The sequence below is a fragment of the Gallinula chloropus genome (assembly GCF_964237585.1).
Source record: "Gallinula chloropus genome assembly, chromosome: 4".
NCBI lineage: Eukaryota > Metazoa > Chordata > Aves > Gruiformes > Rallidae > Gallinula > Gallinula chloropus.
In genome coordinates, this window is record NC_140088.1 from 78,844,395 (window position 1) to 78,859,384 (window position 14,990).

The 14,990-nt window shown below is 36.7% G+C and overlaps 1 protein-coding gene across 1 annotated transcript; it reads left to right on the top strand.

Annotated features, from left to right (window-relative positions):
• Positions 1–1,290: 1,290 nt before the first annotated feature.
• GUCY1A1 (guanylate cyclase 1 soluble subunit alpha 1) lies at positions 1,291–14,722 on the top strand (the record flags this gene model as incomplete). The annotated part of the gene is made up of 8 exons (XM_084263644.1): positions 1,291–1,539; positions 4,419–4,480; positions 5,713–5,771; positions 6,817–7,526; positions 8,700–9,185; positions 9,688–9,831; positions 11,863–12,017; positions 14,375–14,722. The coding sequence occupies 8 exons, from the start codon at positions 1,291–1,293 to the stop codon at positions 14,574–14,576; spliced, it is 2,067 nt and encodes a 688-aa protein (XP_084119770.1). The 3' UTR covers positions 14,577–14,722.
• Between the last annotated feature and the right edge of the window lie 268 nt (positions 14,723–14,990).

A 14,990-nucleotide genomic window follows, 5' to 3' on the forward strand; every position in this document is an offset into this window, starting at 1 on the left:
TTTCAGCAGCTGGTCCAGCCAAAGCATCTTCTGTTTGTTTCTCCTCTTACCCCTGCTACTTGCACTGGCTCTGCAGCACTCCCCTGCTCTGCCATTCATTCCAGCTGTTTCAAAAGAAGCAGCTGATAACCTGTTTTCAGGAAATTAGTTATTTTTAACACTGGTACAGTTGCTTTGTGATCCTAAAAGCCCTTTTGGTGTCTCAGGAGCAGAAATAAGCAGTGTGGTACACAAGCTGATGAAAGCCACAGAGCCCATGAAAGAAATGGTTACTCTACTGTATCTACAGAGAGACAAACGTAATGCCTCATCTGCTTCCCAAGTCACCAAAACATCTTAAAGAACACCTTGATAGAGTATTATATGAGGATGAGAGGATCATTTTCAATGAGGTACAGTCACTAGAAAATGAAGCCGTTAAGGGAAGTGCCTTTTTCAGATTAAGTGTAGCTGAATTAAATGTAACACACAGGAAACAATTAAGTTCAGCCCTTCTTTTTAATGTGTTGTTTGAAGGACATTACCTAGAAAAACAGAAAAGTCCCTTGCTGTTTCCAGGCATCTTCAGTTATGTGGTCAAATTTCCAGGATGTTAGTTGTCACCAGACAGAGGCTTTTACACAAGGTCTTGGATGGTTTTCTGTTCCAGAAATGCAAGTACTAACTTCAGTTATACGTTTCTCTATCACAAAAAGTACATCTTGGACATCAAGTAAATTGAGATTTAAGTATCCATAACAAATGGGTTTCATTATGCTATATCAGGCAGTTTTTAATAGCTGCTTATGAAGAATTAAAGAGGCTTTTTCATTAGAATTCGGCTCCCTACTCTTCCATAAACCTCATCTGTCAACGTGATCAAAGATATATCTGATAAAAGAACTCCTCTGCCTTAATCTCTAGAGCCCAAATTCAGCCAAGAATTTAACCATGCACACAACTTTAATTACCCAAAACACTGAATTCAGTAGGGACTACATGCTTAAACGGCACACGAGCTTAAGTGCTTTCCTGAATAAGGTCCTAGAACAGCCATTATTCTAATGCACATACAATGAAATTGGCACATCATGGGAATTGAAAAGAGAAATTGTTCTAATTATTTTCTTTCTTCTCTTTTTGTAGGGGCATACATTTGTTCCTGTGACGATTTATAGCTACAAATAATCTTCTGTAGTGGTTGCCTTCTCCACTATTCTGGCATCTTCTGCTCTTGTTAGTAAACAGAAGAGAACTATTAAACACAAAGCCAAGTACTCATAATCTTGAGAGAAAGAGACTTCGTACAGTATGTTCTGTACAAAACTGAAAGACTTGAAGATCACAGGGGAATGTCCTTTCTCCTTACTGACTCAAAGTCACATTACTGAGGAACATGACAAGGACTGCCCAGAAAACAGCTCTAGAGCAGCTTTGCCCATCTGCAAGGAAGTCCATGAAAAAGATGCTCAAGGAAACCTTCCTCAAAGGAAAACAAGCAGAAGTAGAGTGTACCTGCACACGTTAACTGAAAGCATCTGCAAACTAATCTTCCCTGAGGTAAATAGATACTGCGTAGTAACAACAACAATAATAATATTTATTTATAAGTATTAAAAAAGCACTTTATGCAGCCGTTAGATGTAAGCCTTTAGAAAGTTGTATTGACTTAAAAGTTTGTATTCTTCCGTAGTTCTGCATAGTTTAAATCCTCATTTCATCCACTTACATTCCTTCTGGATACAATTTTGCCACAATCAGTTTTGTACATGCCATCGCTTCCACTGTAATTCCCTATATTTTTGCTTTCAATTTTCAACCTGCTACTTATCATTTTAATTGTTCTGTGTATTTTTATTGCAACTTTTTACGTAGAGACAAAATTAGAGAAACTGCCTTGTTACCTAATTATGTAAATTATGTAGACACCTCATCGGTTCACCTAACTGAATCTACACTGCTAAATACATTAGTCATTGTCACAAAAAAAAAAGAAAACAGCTGTTGTCATCTGTTATGATTCTAACCTCCTGTCATGCTATTTTATAAACCATTACTGTCTGTTTATCACAATAGTATTCTTATGTCTGTACAACTCCAGTGCAAACAGGTACAGTGCATGGACAGTGGTTTACTTGATTGCAGGTGAATATTGCAGTTTGTCTCAGTAAAAAGTATGTGAAAAATGCAGCCCCATAACAGTAAGTGCTTGGGCTTGCCTCAGATTCTGTGGAAAGTTGTGAAGGAACTGACTGGTATATATGACTGGTATATATTGGGAGGACAAATGACAAATGGCCAACTCCGTAACTCAGTTACCTTTCTATTACTTGGATATTCCGTGTACCTTTCTAAAAGTGTTGGAATTCTGTTAAATCTTTTTGTAGATCTGATTTTTGCAACTCTTCATCTATTACATTTTTGCTAAAACTACATAGTTTTGATAGAACCCCTTTTTACCTGTGCTGCATTTGCACAGAAGAAATTCATCCCTTTAAACTGGTCTTTAAACATAGAAAGGAAAGGACTTTTAACTCAAAAGTTAACTGAGAGAGACCCCTTTCTTTCATGTCATGGTTGCTGTATTGCTTTTCTAGTACACAGCTGTAGGTGGCATTTTTAATGAAAGAACTATTTTTTTTCTTTAGAGTGGTATAAACGTGTGCAGCTGCCTGTTGCATAATCATGATAGGCTAGTGCATCAGCTCAGACAAAAGCTTGGTAAAGTCAAAGATATTATGACCGTGTACCCCAGAAGTTACTGAAGTTCAAGGTTACTGTCACTGCTATTTACAGTTATTCAAGTCATATTCATTGGAATTTATTCCAAGTATAGTAGTCTGTTCTCAGGCCGATTTGGGGTCAGGACCTAAGCAGCTTCCCAATCTTGGTTCTCTATAGAAGGGTTTTGCTTGTTTCAAAACATTTTTTCATTGCTTAGATACTTCACTGTGCCTTACTTAACCATCAGGAACTAACAACATAACATCTTTCCAAAATCCAAATCAAGGGGCTGCATCATAACCCCACTGATTGGTTAACTCCTCATGAAAACAGTGAGTTGTGCATGGAAGTCCAGGACATAGTCCATCCAGAATAACTTTTGATGAAATTTGAGAAACACTGTGTGTGATTGTTTCCTGCGCTTCTTTGGGTGTTTACAGAAATATAGAGAACTTTATTCAGGCATAAGTAATTATTTGGATGGCGTTTCATGGTACCAGATTATACACAGATGTAATTTACATTGAGCTTATATACATGGTAGAATGGTTATTCAATTTAGGTTTCTGCTTGACGAAAAGCCTCCAGAGTATACTGCCCTTCTTTCACATCTTCAGATGTGAAAACTCCCCTTTTGGAAGTACAAGAAGTAAAATATGCAGTAGGAAACATTCTTTTCTTAAGGGAATGAGAATCAAAGAAAAGCCAGACCACACCAAGCCTGAGAGCAGGATTCTGTCATGGCAGTATAGTACTATTCTATGATGTAAGGTTTGGGAAACTATATACATGAGACAGCTTTACTGGCCCCAAAATTTTTAAATATGTATGTTTGGGAAGTGGTGTATCTGTTCCAATTGGGAACAACAAAAGGGATGTGGAACCCGTCAGACTGAGGTAAATCAAGGTAAATCATTATGATACTCTAAGGGACCTTTTATTATGGAATCCTTTTACAGACGTTATCTACAGCAATTAGATTTTCCTCTGGAGGGTATCTGGGTTTGCAGCATCCATAGCCAAATTCTTATTTTTCTGCAGATACATGTCAAAGATATTCTAACATTGTCTTGAAATGTTATAGTCTCAGAAACAGGAAAGGAGGTAATGTGAAGCAAAGAATGCTATATTGGTCATTTCTAGCTGCATTTGAAACATTGTTGCAGTTTGCAATTTCAATTTTGACACTTCAGAAATTTTCGCTAAAAAAAATTAATTCTTAATATTCCAAGTAAAGTTATTAGGTAGAAGAGCCACTTTTTAATGTTTTCCTCTGGGCACCATGCACAATTTAACTTTTTTTTTGTTTTAAAAGAATGTGTTTTAAACTGAAAATATTTCTTTTACATTTTGCATCCATGGTGGGATTGGGGTTGTTTTGGGTAGGGGCATGTGTACTAATTGAAAGTTGGGTTAGTTACACTTACTTCTTAGCAGCACTGCCTTTGCTGCCCTCTGACAACTTGGAGGTAAAGCACATCACTGTATTTACAATGCGCAACCACTGGCTCATGTGAGTGGTACTGGAGCTGAAGAGGACAACATAAACTAAACCCCAAACACCAGTAATGACATGTTTCTAACAACTATATCCTCTTGGAAAAAAGATGCTAGACGCAGGGACAGCAAATAATTCTCTGTATAAAAATGTTACTCATGGTTAAATTTTCAGCAACAACTTTTTAATCAACGTAGCTTTTTTTTTTCTTCCCTAGTTTGAAAGGCTAAATCTTGCACTTCAAAGAACACTTGCAAAACACAGAATAAAAGAAACCAGGTATGTATGTACAATGAGTTTGCAACTACGCTGCAAAAATGTTTTACAGACAGTCCATAAAAATAAAAGGCTTCTGATAAACAACCATACACTACAGATACTGACACATGTATTTTCACTGGGCTCACTTGGCTTCTGGTTTCTGTTTCTGAGGAACTTAGCTTGCTTTTCAGTGCTCCTTAGTGCTAACTCAATGTTAATCATTTGAGCTTTGTAGGGAGTGGGAATTTCTTAGTGTCTCATACGTTGAGGATCCAATTTACTGAATGCATCTGAAAAAATAAGCCACTCAGTTTAAATCTCGTTTCAAAAGTGGAGAAAATAATGAAGCTGGAAATTAAACTGTGGCTCACCATGATAAGAATAGATAATTGCAATGTTTCTTTTAAACTATACTCAATATTTTTGAAAGAATTTTACATGCATTGACTGATAGCTAGACAGACGTGCATTGCAATTGCTGACTGGTTTATTGATAAGAATATTTTCCCTATCTTTAGTTATATGTTGCTTCCTGGAGTATTGGTTTGAAATAAAAAAAAAATGTGCTATATCTGCAAATGTAAAACAGATACACATGTTTTTATTTCTTTTCAATATACATATATCTAATATATTTCAAGTGAAGAAATTCGGAAACTGTATGAAAAGCTTATTGCTTATATTAAGGTTAATCTAAGCTACATGTCCTCATCATTTTGGGTTTGACATTCAGGTTGATGTTTATTGTCCTCAGAGAACACAGCTGCAGATTTCTGTCACATAATCTGGATTACTACCAATGAAGAAATAATTTTGAAGTTAATAGTCATTATTCATATTTCCTCTCAAAACAGAAATACCTTCTCACATATTTTGAATTTAATGCAGTGTAATTCCAATAAATCCTTGAATATAAATTCCAGTTGTATTATATGAAACACAGTACGGCTTCAAGCAAAAAAAAACCCCAAACCAGGATGGTTGCATCCTAAGAGTTTTTAATCAATAACAGTCATTAGCCTCAATCCATAATCTGAGTTTAGACAACTAAAACTTTAATTTATCACAAAGGCACAGGATAATCTAAGATCCTACCAACACCCCATTTTGAATTATGAAAAACTGCCTATTTCATCAGCAAAACTTGGTCTGTACACATTAAAGATGGGGTAGGCAACTTCTGTTACTCTTTTCACCATGTTTATCCTGAATTTTCAGGGGGTTTATTTATATTTTTATGATCTTTACAGAAAAACTGGGGATAGAGAAGATTTTGAAAAAATAATCAGTGATCATGCTAATACAGCAGGTAATGTAAGCTTGTTTAATAATTTATATAAAAGTATATAGATTGTAATTCAGAAATTTAAAACAATGTATATATACATTAATCTTGTTACCAAGAAATAACAACTTCTATGTAAAGCTGCAATGATGCTGACAACACAGAGGGTAAACTGTGAAAATTTAGTGTGTCAGAATTTGAAGGGAAAAGGCAGGTTTCTCAAGTCTGAGCTGTCATAGAATCATCCACCCCTAAGATCCAACATCTAGAGAGAGTTGTAACATACGTTCAGCAATAAGTTACAGTTTTGCACCCATGAAAACCTGTTTGACCCTTTTCAATTTCTGAAGGACTTTAGCCTGTTGAAAAAGAACTGCTGTAATTTGCCATATGGACCTCTCTGCCTACATCTTTAATAATACATTAACATTTCCAGGAACTGAAACATGGTCTTCTCTACACTTAAACTGTTAAGCTGGTCCTGGCACACAGTTGGCCTGTGACAGATAACACTTTTCCAAATGATTCCCAGTAACTGTTGGGGAGTTGGAACATTCCCAACAGTAAGTCTGCATGCAGCTATCCTGTTGAAACAAATTTACTAGCAAAGATGTGAGCTGTTCTGCACCAATTAGCCTCAGTGCCCTGGAATATTCCTAGGCTCATTTAATTTATTGAATCAGGCATAGTACTTGCATCTGCATGTGTGCACAGATCCTATTTTATTCTTACTTTGTATTCTTATTTTTTTAATTCTTATTTATGTTGAGCTTAGGTAATTGGGTTAAATCTGGTGCCAAAATGGGCAACCATTCTGTCTACATCTCTACAAAGAACACTGAGTCTTAGACCTTTCCACACTACAGGCTATTGTCTCCCTGTTATCCAGGCATATGAGTATATATATCTTTGGTTAGAGCAGGACTCCTAAATAAGAGGGCTCTCATGTCAGTGCTGGATCAGGGAAGGATATTGATAATTTGATTTGGTCTAGGATGGAAAAAAGTGGATGTTAGCCTGAGATTTAGTGTGATTTGTGCAGGTCTGACTAAAATGTGGTTCTGTGCAGGTGTTCCCGTGGAGACTCTACAGGAATCTCTTGGTGAAGAGCTATTCAAGATATGCTACGAAGAGGATGAACACATATTAGGGGTTATTGGAGGAACCCTTAAGGACTTCTTGAACAGTTTCACTACTCTGCTGAAGCAGAGTGGCCACAGCCAAGAAGCAGGAAAAAAGGACAGACTTGAAGATGCCTCCATATTATGCCTGGAGAAAGATCAGGACTTCTTAAATGTGTATTATTTCTTTCCTAAGAAAATCACAAGTCTTGTTCTATCTGGTATTATTAAAGCAGCAGCTCATGTTTTGTATGAAACTGAGGTGGAAGTGATGCTCATGCCTCCTTGTTTCCATAATGACTGCACCGAATTTGCTAATCAGCCTTATTTGCTGTACTCTATACAGGTCAAAAGTGCAAAACCTTCCTTATCTCCATGTAAACCACAGTCTTCACTTGTGATTCCTGCCTCTGTGTTCTGTAAGACTTTCCCATTTCATTTTATGTTTGACAAAGATATGTCAGTTCTTCAAGTCGGAAATGGGATAAGAAGACTTTTGACCAGAAGAGAATTTCAAGCTAAGCCCAATTTTGAAGAGTATTTTGAAATTCTTACCCCCAAAGTAAGCTGCACTTTCAGTGGAATAATGACAATGCTAAATATGCAGTTTACTGTACGAGTCAGAAGATGGGATAATACTGATATGAAATCATCAATGGTAAGAGACTTCTTGTAACCATTGCTTCTGTGAGGAATTTGTTTTCTTCAAATAGAGTTAAAATAGCCACAAAACATTTGCATTGTCTAAGTCTCAACATATAATACAACCGAATAATAGTGTATTAAGGGTGATCTAATGTAATTCAGGTTCTGAAGTCAATATTCAGTCAGAACTCTGCTTTAGGACTTTATTTACAACTCTACTTTTTGACATGAGTAAAATCTGACTTCTAACTTGATTTTATAAAAAAAATATTAAAGTATTGGGATAGACTCAGGCAGCTGAGATAAAGCCAATGTCTGAGAATCTCCAACACAAAGACAATGCCAGGGAGAGCTTTATCAAAGTGCCCCTCAATCATCTGGAAACAACAGCCAGGTAATGATCTAGGGAAAGAAGTAGAAATTTCCTGTGCTTATTCAGCCTTTCGTGTCTTTGGTATTTTGGTATATTTGATATTCTGATGCCTTCCTCAGATGCAGTTGCCAAAGGTCACACTTAGTTTCAGCTGATGGGATTACTTGCTGTCTTTGCTGAAGCTGGGACATGACCTGGGATAGTAAAAAACACTGAATATTCATTGATTGTTTTTATTTGTCACTGGGCCCAGATGAATTCTGGTTTATGTACACACCTGAGGCACTCCAGGGTACAGGGTCAACACGCAAGAACTTCAGTGAAGAAGGCTAATATGGGTTTCACCCAGTTATTATTGAGATGGGGAAATATGTAGCACTGGTTCACTATTTAATTTCTGATCCATTTCTGCATTTAAGCAACAGTTTATCTTACAAAGAAAGCAGCACATTAAACAAACACGACTTATTAGCAGAAATTCATAGGCTACTGTAATCAGTAACATTTTATCAATAGATGAAAATGCACAAAATGACCTTTTTTCTGATAATGACACCTCAACATAATGAGGAGTTTATCCTTAAGCTGTGGTCTAGTTTTTTGCATCAGAAGGCTTAAGCAAAATAAACTTTTTTGATACTTCATGATTTAGCATCCCATGTTTTCTCTTTAGCAACTAAATAAAATTGTAAGGACTGTGGACCAGTCTGATTTTCCTACATTTCAGCAAGATTCATTTCCTCTAAATCTTCTTGCTTCTAAATCATTGCTTTGCATGTTTTGCATGAATTTTTGTTTCTTTAACTGTTTCAGGTAATGGATCTTAAAGGCCAAATGATCTATATTCTTGAATCCAGTGCCATCCTATTCTTGGGATCTCCCTGTGTGGATAGACTAGAAGATTTCACAGGACGTGGATTGTACCTCTCAGATATTCCAATTCACAATGCATTGAGAGATGTTGTTCTGATAGGAGAGCAGGCCAGAGCTCAGGATGGACTGAAGAAGAGGTTAGGAAAGCTAAAAGCAACCCTTGAACAGGCCCATCAAGCCCTTGAAGAAGAAAAGAAGAAGACTGTAGATCTTCTGTTTTCAATTTTTCCTGGAGAGGTTGCTCAGCAGCTGTGGCAGGGACAAGTTGTACAAGCCAAGAAATTTAATAATGTCACAATGCTTTTCTCTGACATTGTTGGATTCACTGCCATCTGTTCTCAGTGCTCACCTATGCAGGTTATCACCATGCTTAATGAGCTTTATACTCGCTTTGATTACCAGTGTGGAGAGCTAGATGTCTACAAGGTACTCAATCTACTCCATTTTCTTGGGGTTCTGGGGTAGGAAAGGAAGCAGAGACTGAATGGGACAGAGGATAACAGAAGTCCAAAAATTATTTTGACCTAAACCTTCATTATAAGAAAGACATATTAAGATAAATTACAAAGCAAACAAATGAACAGAATAAGCCATTCATGCAGCCAAGACAGAAACCCAGCAAAACTTCAGAGTTAATTAAAGAAAATAATTTCAATGACAGTGATGTGAATCTGGAGTAAATAGGTGTTTCACGTAGCTATGATTGTCTGACAACCAGAGAGCAAGGGAAAGTCTTTTAGCATCGTGCTCAGCAACAAATACAAGTTCTGCAATTTTTCCTTTTGAATGTTATTGCAGAATTTTCCCAGAACTTAAATAATTTAGCAGGACAAATAAGACTCAGTAGGTACAATTCTTACTGAAGCCACAGACTATTCTTTTATATGTCAAACAGTGTAACACTAAGGAAAAAATATGCCTGTTTTAGGTTGAGACTATTGGTGATGCCTACTGTGTCGCTGGAGGTTTACACAAAGAAAGTGAAACACATGCTGTTCAAATAGCATTGATGGCCCTGAAGATGATGGAACTGTCAGATGAAGTGGTGTCTCCCCATGGAGAGCCTATCAAGGTTATATATTTCATTGTATTTTATATGGTTAAAGTGGGTATTGTTGTTTAATTGCTCTTGGGGTTTTTGTCTCAAGGAAATTTCACATCATTGCATTAACACAGACAAGCTGGGGAATCAAGTGTGTACAGCTGGAGAGGCTGACCTCCTTGGTTCTATGAATGAAAGTTCTGTGGAGAAGTAAATCTGAAAATCAACCTGCAGTGAAATCTATAGGTGCTGACTGACATGCTATAGTATTTGTTTCAGCAGCAATACATTTGTCAGTTGCATGGAATATTCTCTTACTGTTTTCTAGTGAGTGAGGAGACAAATCCTCTCGCAAAATTAGATCCAGTGAGAATATCTAAGTATTTTGAGGCAACAGGTATAAATATGAATCATCAAAGACATGTTCTGATTGCAGTAATCCACACATCTCTCTAAAGGATTATACTGCTTTCTTATTTTACAGTCAGATACTGAACTGTTACCATAAGATAATGATGTTAATGCTGTCAGAGCAACTGTTAGATTCAGTAGTGGGGATATTTATGTCTTCCTTTCAATGAAGACCTATGTACTGAACTTTTCATGTAGGTTTACCCCTCACTGAGAAAAATAAAGGCCTAGGTGCATGACAAATGATGTGGTCTTTCTACTAAGTTCAAGTGTCCTGGGATAGAGTTCTCATATTTTTAATACAAGTGTCTCAGTTCACTATATCTTTTATTTGCTTGTTTTAACGTTTATCTGTTCATTTGTTCCTTTAGAAAACTTCAGACTTCTTTGATTTTAGAGCAAGGAATATTTGTATTCCAAGACAAAGAAAATAGTTATTAAGAGGATTACATGCTCCACATTTATCACAGAGAACAGCAGTATTATATTATAAATAAATGTCATTCTTTTTGTATTTCACAGTATCAAATTAAATTATGCTTAAAAAACCTGGAAACATCTTGACAGTATTATAACATGTTTATAATTTCCATGCAAATGCTACATCTATAATTTTGAATGAGGAATGGTATTACATTTTAAAAAATAATTTTAAAATAGAAAAAAAATATTGTATAAGTACCTACCAGAAGCTTCTTAGAAGGAAACTGAATCTATTTTTAACAAAAGAATGCATCTATTTTAATGAAATGCTGTGTGAAAACACTGACTGTTTTGCAAAGCAACAAATACCTCAAACACTCTACTCTCATTTTATATATGAATTGTCAAAGAAAAAGACATGACTGCAGACTGCTTAATTACAATCAGACCTGTATATTGATGTTCCTATTTCAGCCATCTTTGCTGTGTGGGTGGATTTTACTTGTGTTGCACACTTTTCTGCTTTTCCACTCAAAATGAGAACTTTTGACTTCTTTATAATGATACATTGCCTTGATAGGGAAAGAGTAGCACATGTAGCAGATAATGCAAGCTTAGTGACATCGTGCCACTAGCATGAGGAAAATATCCACGTATGCGCAATGCCCGTAAGAAAATGAATGTCCCAACAAAAAACAAAAAACCCCACAGAAAACAGCACCAACAAAGCAAAGCTCAAAAGTCTGAGTTACAAAAATGTTTCCACTGCTGTATAACTGTGAAAATTCTGTACTCTGTGATTGGGATGCAGTCAATAGAGTTCATTTGGCACTACAGTGTACGGATCCTGTCTTTGCTATTCCTAAAGACTCGTCTTCCAACCTTAACAGCAAAGCAGCCACTGTTCATTAACTGTCACACAACATGGTGTCACCTAATTCCTCCCAGGACTTCCTTCTGATGTTTCTAGGTGAATTTGCTGCCACAAAGACCAGCATTACCACAGTTGCCATCAGACGAGGGATTACTTAGTATGAATGCGATGCAAGGCAAACTTCAGCTCGTTTCCTCTGCACGAGCAGTGATGACCAGAATACAGACATTTTAAGGAGACTACTAACTCAATTTATATTACTAGCTCATGATTTTTGTAGTAGAGGAAGAGTTTAACCATTTTACTTCATTTAATTTTACTTACTAATGCTGTTTTCTGTCTTTCCTTTAAAGATGCGCATCGGCCTTCATTCTGGATCTGTCTTTGCTGGAGTTGTTGGGGTTAAAATGCCGCGTTACTGCCTTTTTGGAAATAATGTAACACTTGCCAATAAGTTTGAATCTTGCAGTATACCTAGAAAAATAAATGTCAGCCCAACAACTTACAGGTATAGTGCTTCATATCTGTGAAGTGTCCACCTGAAGTAGTAACTGTATTAGTTAATTATCTCTCTGTTGCTTTTTTCTCCTGTGAAGTACTGCTGTTTATTTTCCTTTTTTCTCTTTTTGTGAATACAGCATGATTAGTTTCAGCCAGAATGCAACCAGAAGCAGCAGCAAGAAGGGTGAAACTGAACAGCTGATGTTTTTCAGTTATTAATTTAAAATAAATGGGCATTTAAAATAAATAGGACTCCCTCTCTTGTGCCCTTGAAAACTGCCACCTAACAGAAGAATTACTAAACATCACCCTACAGATCTTCATTCTCTTTTCATTAGCGAAGATGAATGAATAGGTTACAGTGAATCAAACATGCTGCTGCTTAGTTTATGCAGGTCTTGATCCCAACTCAGCTTAAACCTTTTAGTATGGAACTTAGGCTACACTATTTATCAGCTCAGATCAGACATTTTTACTAATGTGCTTAGTAAATGCAATTATGCAGACAGCTAGCAGGCTCCCCTGGGAAATATGACATCATTCCTTTGTCTTCTGAACCTAATACTCTCTTCATGCTTTCTGTTTAATTGTACATAAAAATGTCTTTGCAACATGTTCATGGCCAAGTAATACTATCTTAGAGGTTTATAGGTGCCAGGCAAAATAATAGGAAACTGTTTTGAATCTGGTGGTAAGAACAGCTAAAAGGAAGAATTGGTAAGAAAGCTAAAGGAGGGAAGGTTTAGATTAGATATTAGGGGGAAGTTTTTTACAGAAAGAGTGGTGAGGTGCTGGAACAGGCTGCCCAGAGAGGTAGTGGATTCCCCGTCCCTGGAGGTGTTCAAGGCCAGGTTGGATGGGGCCCTGGGCAGCATTGTGTAGATCCAGGCCTGGAGGTTGGTGTCCCTGCCTGTGGCAGGGGGGTTGGAGCTCTATGATCCTTGGGGTCCCTTCCAACCCAGACCATTCTATGATTGTATGATTCTATGATATAACAGTCTACATCCGAACCTCAGGTCCAGCTCTAACTTTATGCTACGGGTACAGACTACTGTTTCTTCCAGAGTGGCCAAAAATTTTGTAAGAATGAATTGTAGAGAGTGAATCTACTAGTAGAAAGTTCTAATGCTGAGTGGGTAAAATAATCAGAAATATGGAAATAAATTGTTTTTCCCCTGTAAGGAAGCTTTGCTACCCTCACTGTAGCCTGGACAGTCAGCTATTTAGGTTGTGCCCACGGCATGTATGTGATAATGACTCGTGGCAAGGTTCTGTGGCCAGTGTGGCACAGGACCCTGACATCCCCTCCAGCATGTGTTACATGACTTCCAGGGTCCCAAGCTTTAGATTATCTTGCATAGGTGATTTGCATAAAAGTAGCACAGGTACTATGGCACACAGTAAGTAACCTTTCCCATCATGCACTCTAACCAAATACAGAGATAGCATTAGCATCACCAGTGCTTCTGTATGTCAGAAGAATAGTGCTGGCCAACAGGGAATTTTTATCCACGTCCATACGAAAAATCACTTGGAGTGATACTGGCTACAGCTTTTTTCTTAAATCCATTTGATAGTTCATCCACACAAGACTTGCCTAAAACTTGTGCTATAAGTAGGCTTCTGCATGGCTATATATTCATCTCAAGAGAGTATTTGAAATGAGTTCTTTTTCTGAGTGTCTGTACAATAGGCAATATAGTTAAACAATTGTTGTGGTAAATTTGTGTTCCCCCTGAGTGAATGATGTGTTACCCTTTTTTTTTAGTGCTTTTTTTTTTTTTTTTTGATCCATACATCAGTTCTAAACACATATTGATAACATTATGGGACCTTTCACATCTCTGTATATTGCAGTAATAGTTTTGAATTGTAGATACCAGTTATCAGTATTTATCCCTACAGAACAGCAACCTGTGTTTTGGATACAGGAGACCAGTGGGTTTAGTGAACCCATGTGTGAAACAGAAAAATAATTATTAGAACTGGTAAGAGGATCTGAATATCTAATAAGCTTTCGGTATTTCCTTAGATGATACATTTGTTTTGCTTTCATGTGCAAATCTGAGGTAGCTTTCAGTACTGAACAATTTTTGAAAATATTTACAACAGCACCTATATGCAAATGAAAGCATTGACAAGACAAAAAGAGAGGCAATAATCCTGTTTGTGCTGATGGACCAAATAAAGGTTACCATACAAGCTATTTTATTTTATTTCATTAAGTAACATATACAATTTATATCACATTCTGCCTTGCTACTTTCTTCCTTGTCTTACATGAAGAATTATTGAATGTCTGTACTTGTAGTAATAATTAGTGAGTGATGCATTTTTAATCAAGACGATTCATCTCTGTTCTAGGTTGTTAAAGGAATATCCAGGCTTTGTGTTCACACCTCGTTCAAGAGAAGAACTTCCACCAAATTTTCCCAGTGATATCCCTGGAATCTGCTATTTTTTGGATGCTTATATTCAAGGAACAAACTCGCAGACTTGGTTTCAAAAGAGAGATTTGGGAGATGGTAATGCAAATTTTTTGGGTGAGGAAACAGGAATAGACTAAGATGTAAATTCACAAGTGTATAGAATAGATTTATAAATATTTGGAATTTCTTTTGTATAAATTGAATTTTTTTTTAATGTATGAAACATGGAAGCACTTTAGATTGTTAACATCTGAAAGCCAGTATTAAAATTTCAGGAAGTATGCCACTGACTACTTTTCATTTTTCCTTTGCAGAAGGAAAATAGTCACTAAAATATATTGCAACTTCACTGTTGAAAATGCTACTAAAAACTGTATTTCCCTGTGGTAATCTGTAAGTGCTACGTAACAACTTTCTCCATTCTCTCAGTGCAGAGAATTCTAGATGTATTGTACATGCAGTATGTCAGGAAATGTAATGTGCAAGTGATGCAGCCACATGCAGTGTTGTGAGCTGGTGCTTACCAATGACTATTAAAAATCATTTTCTTA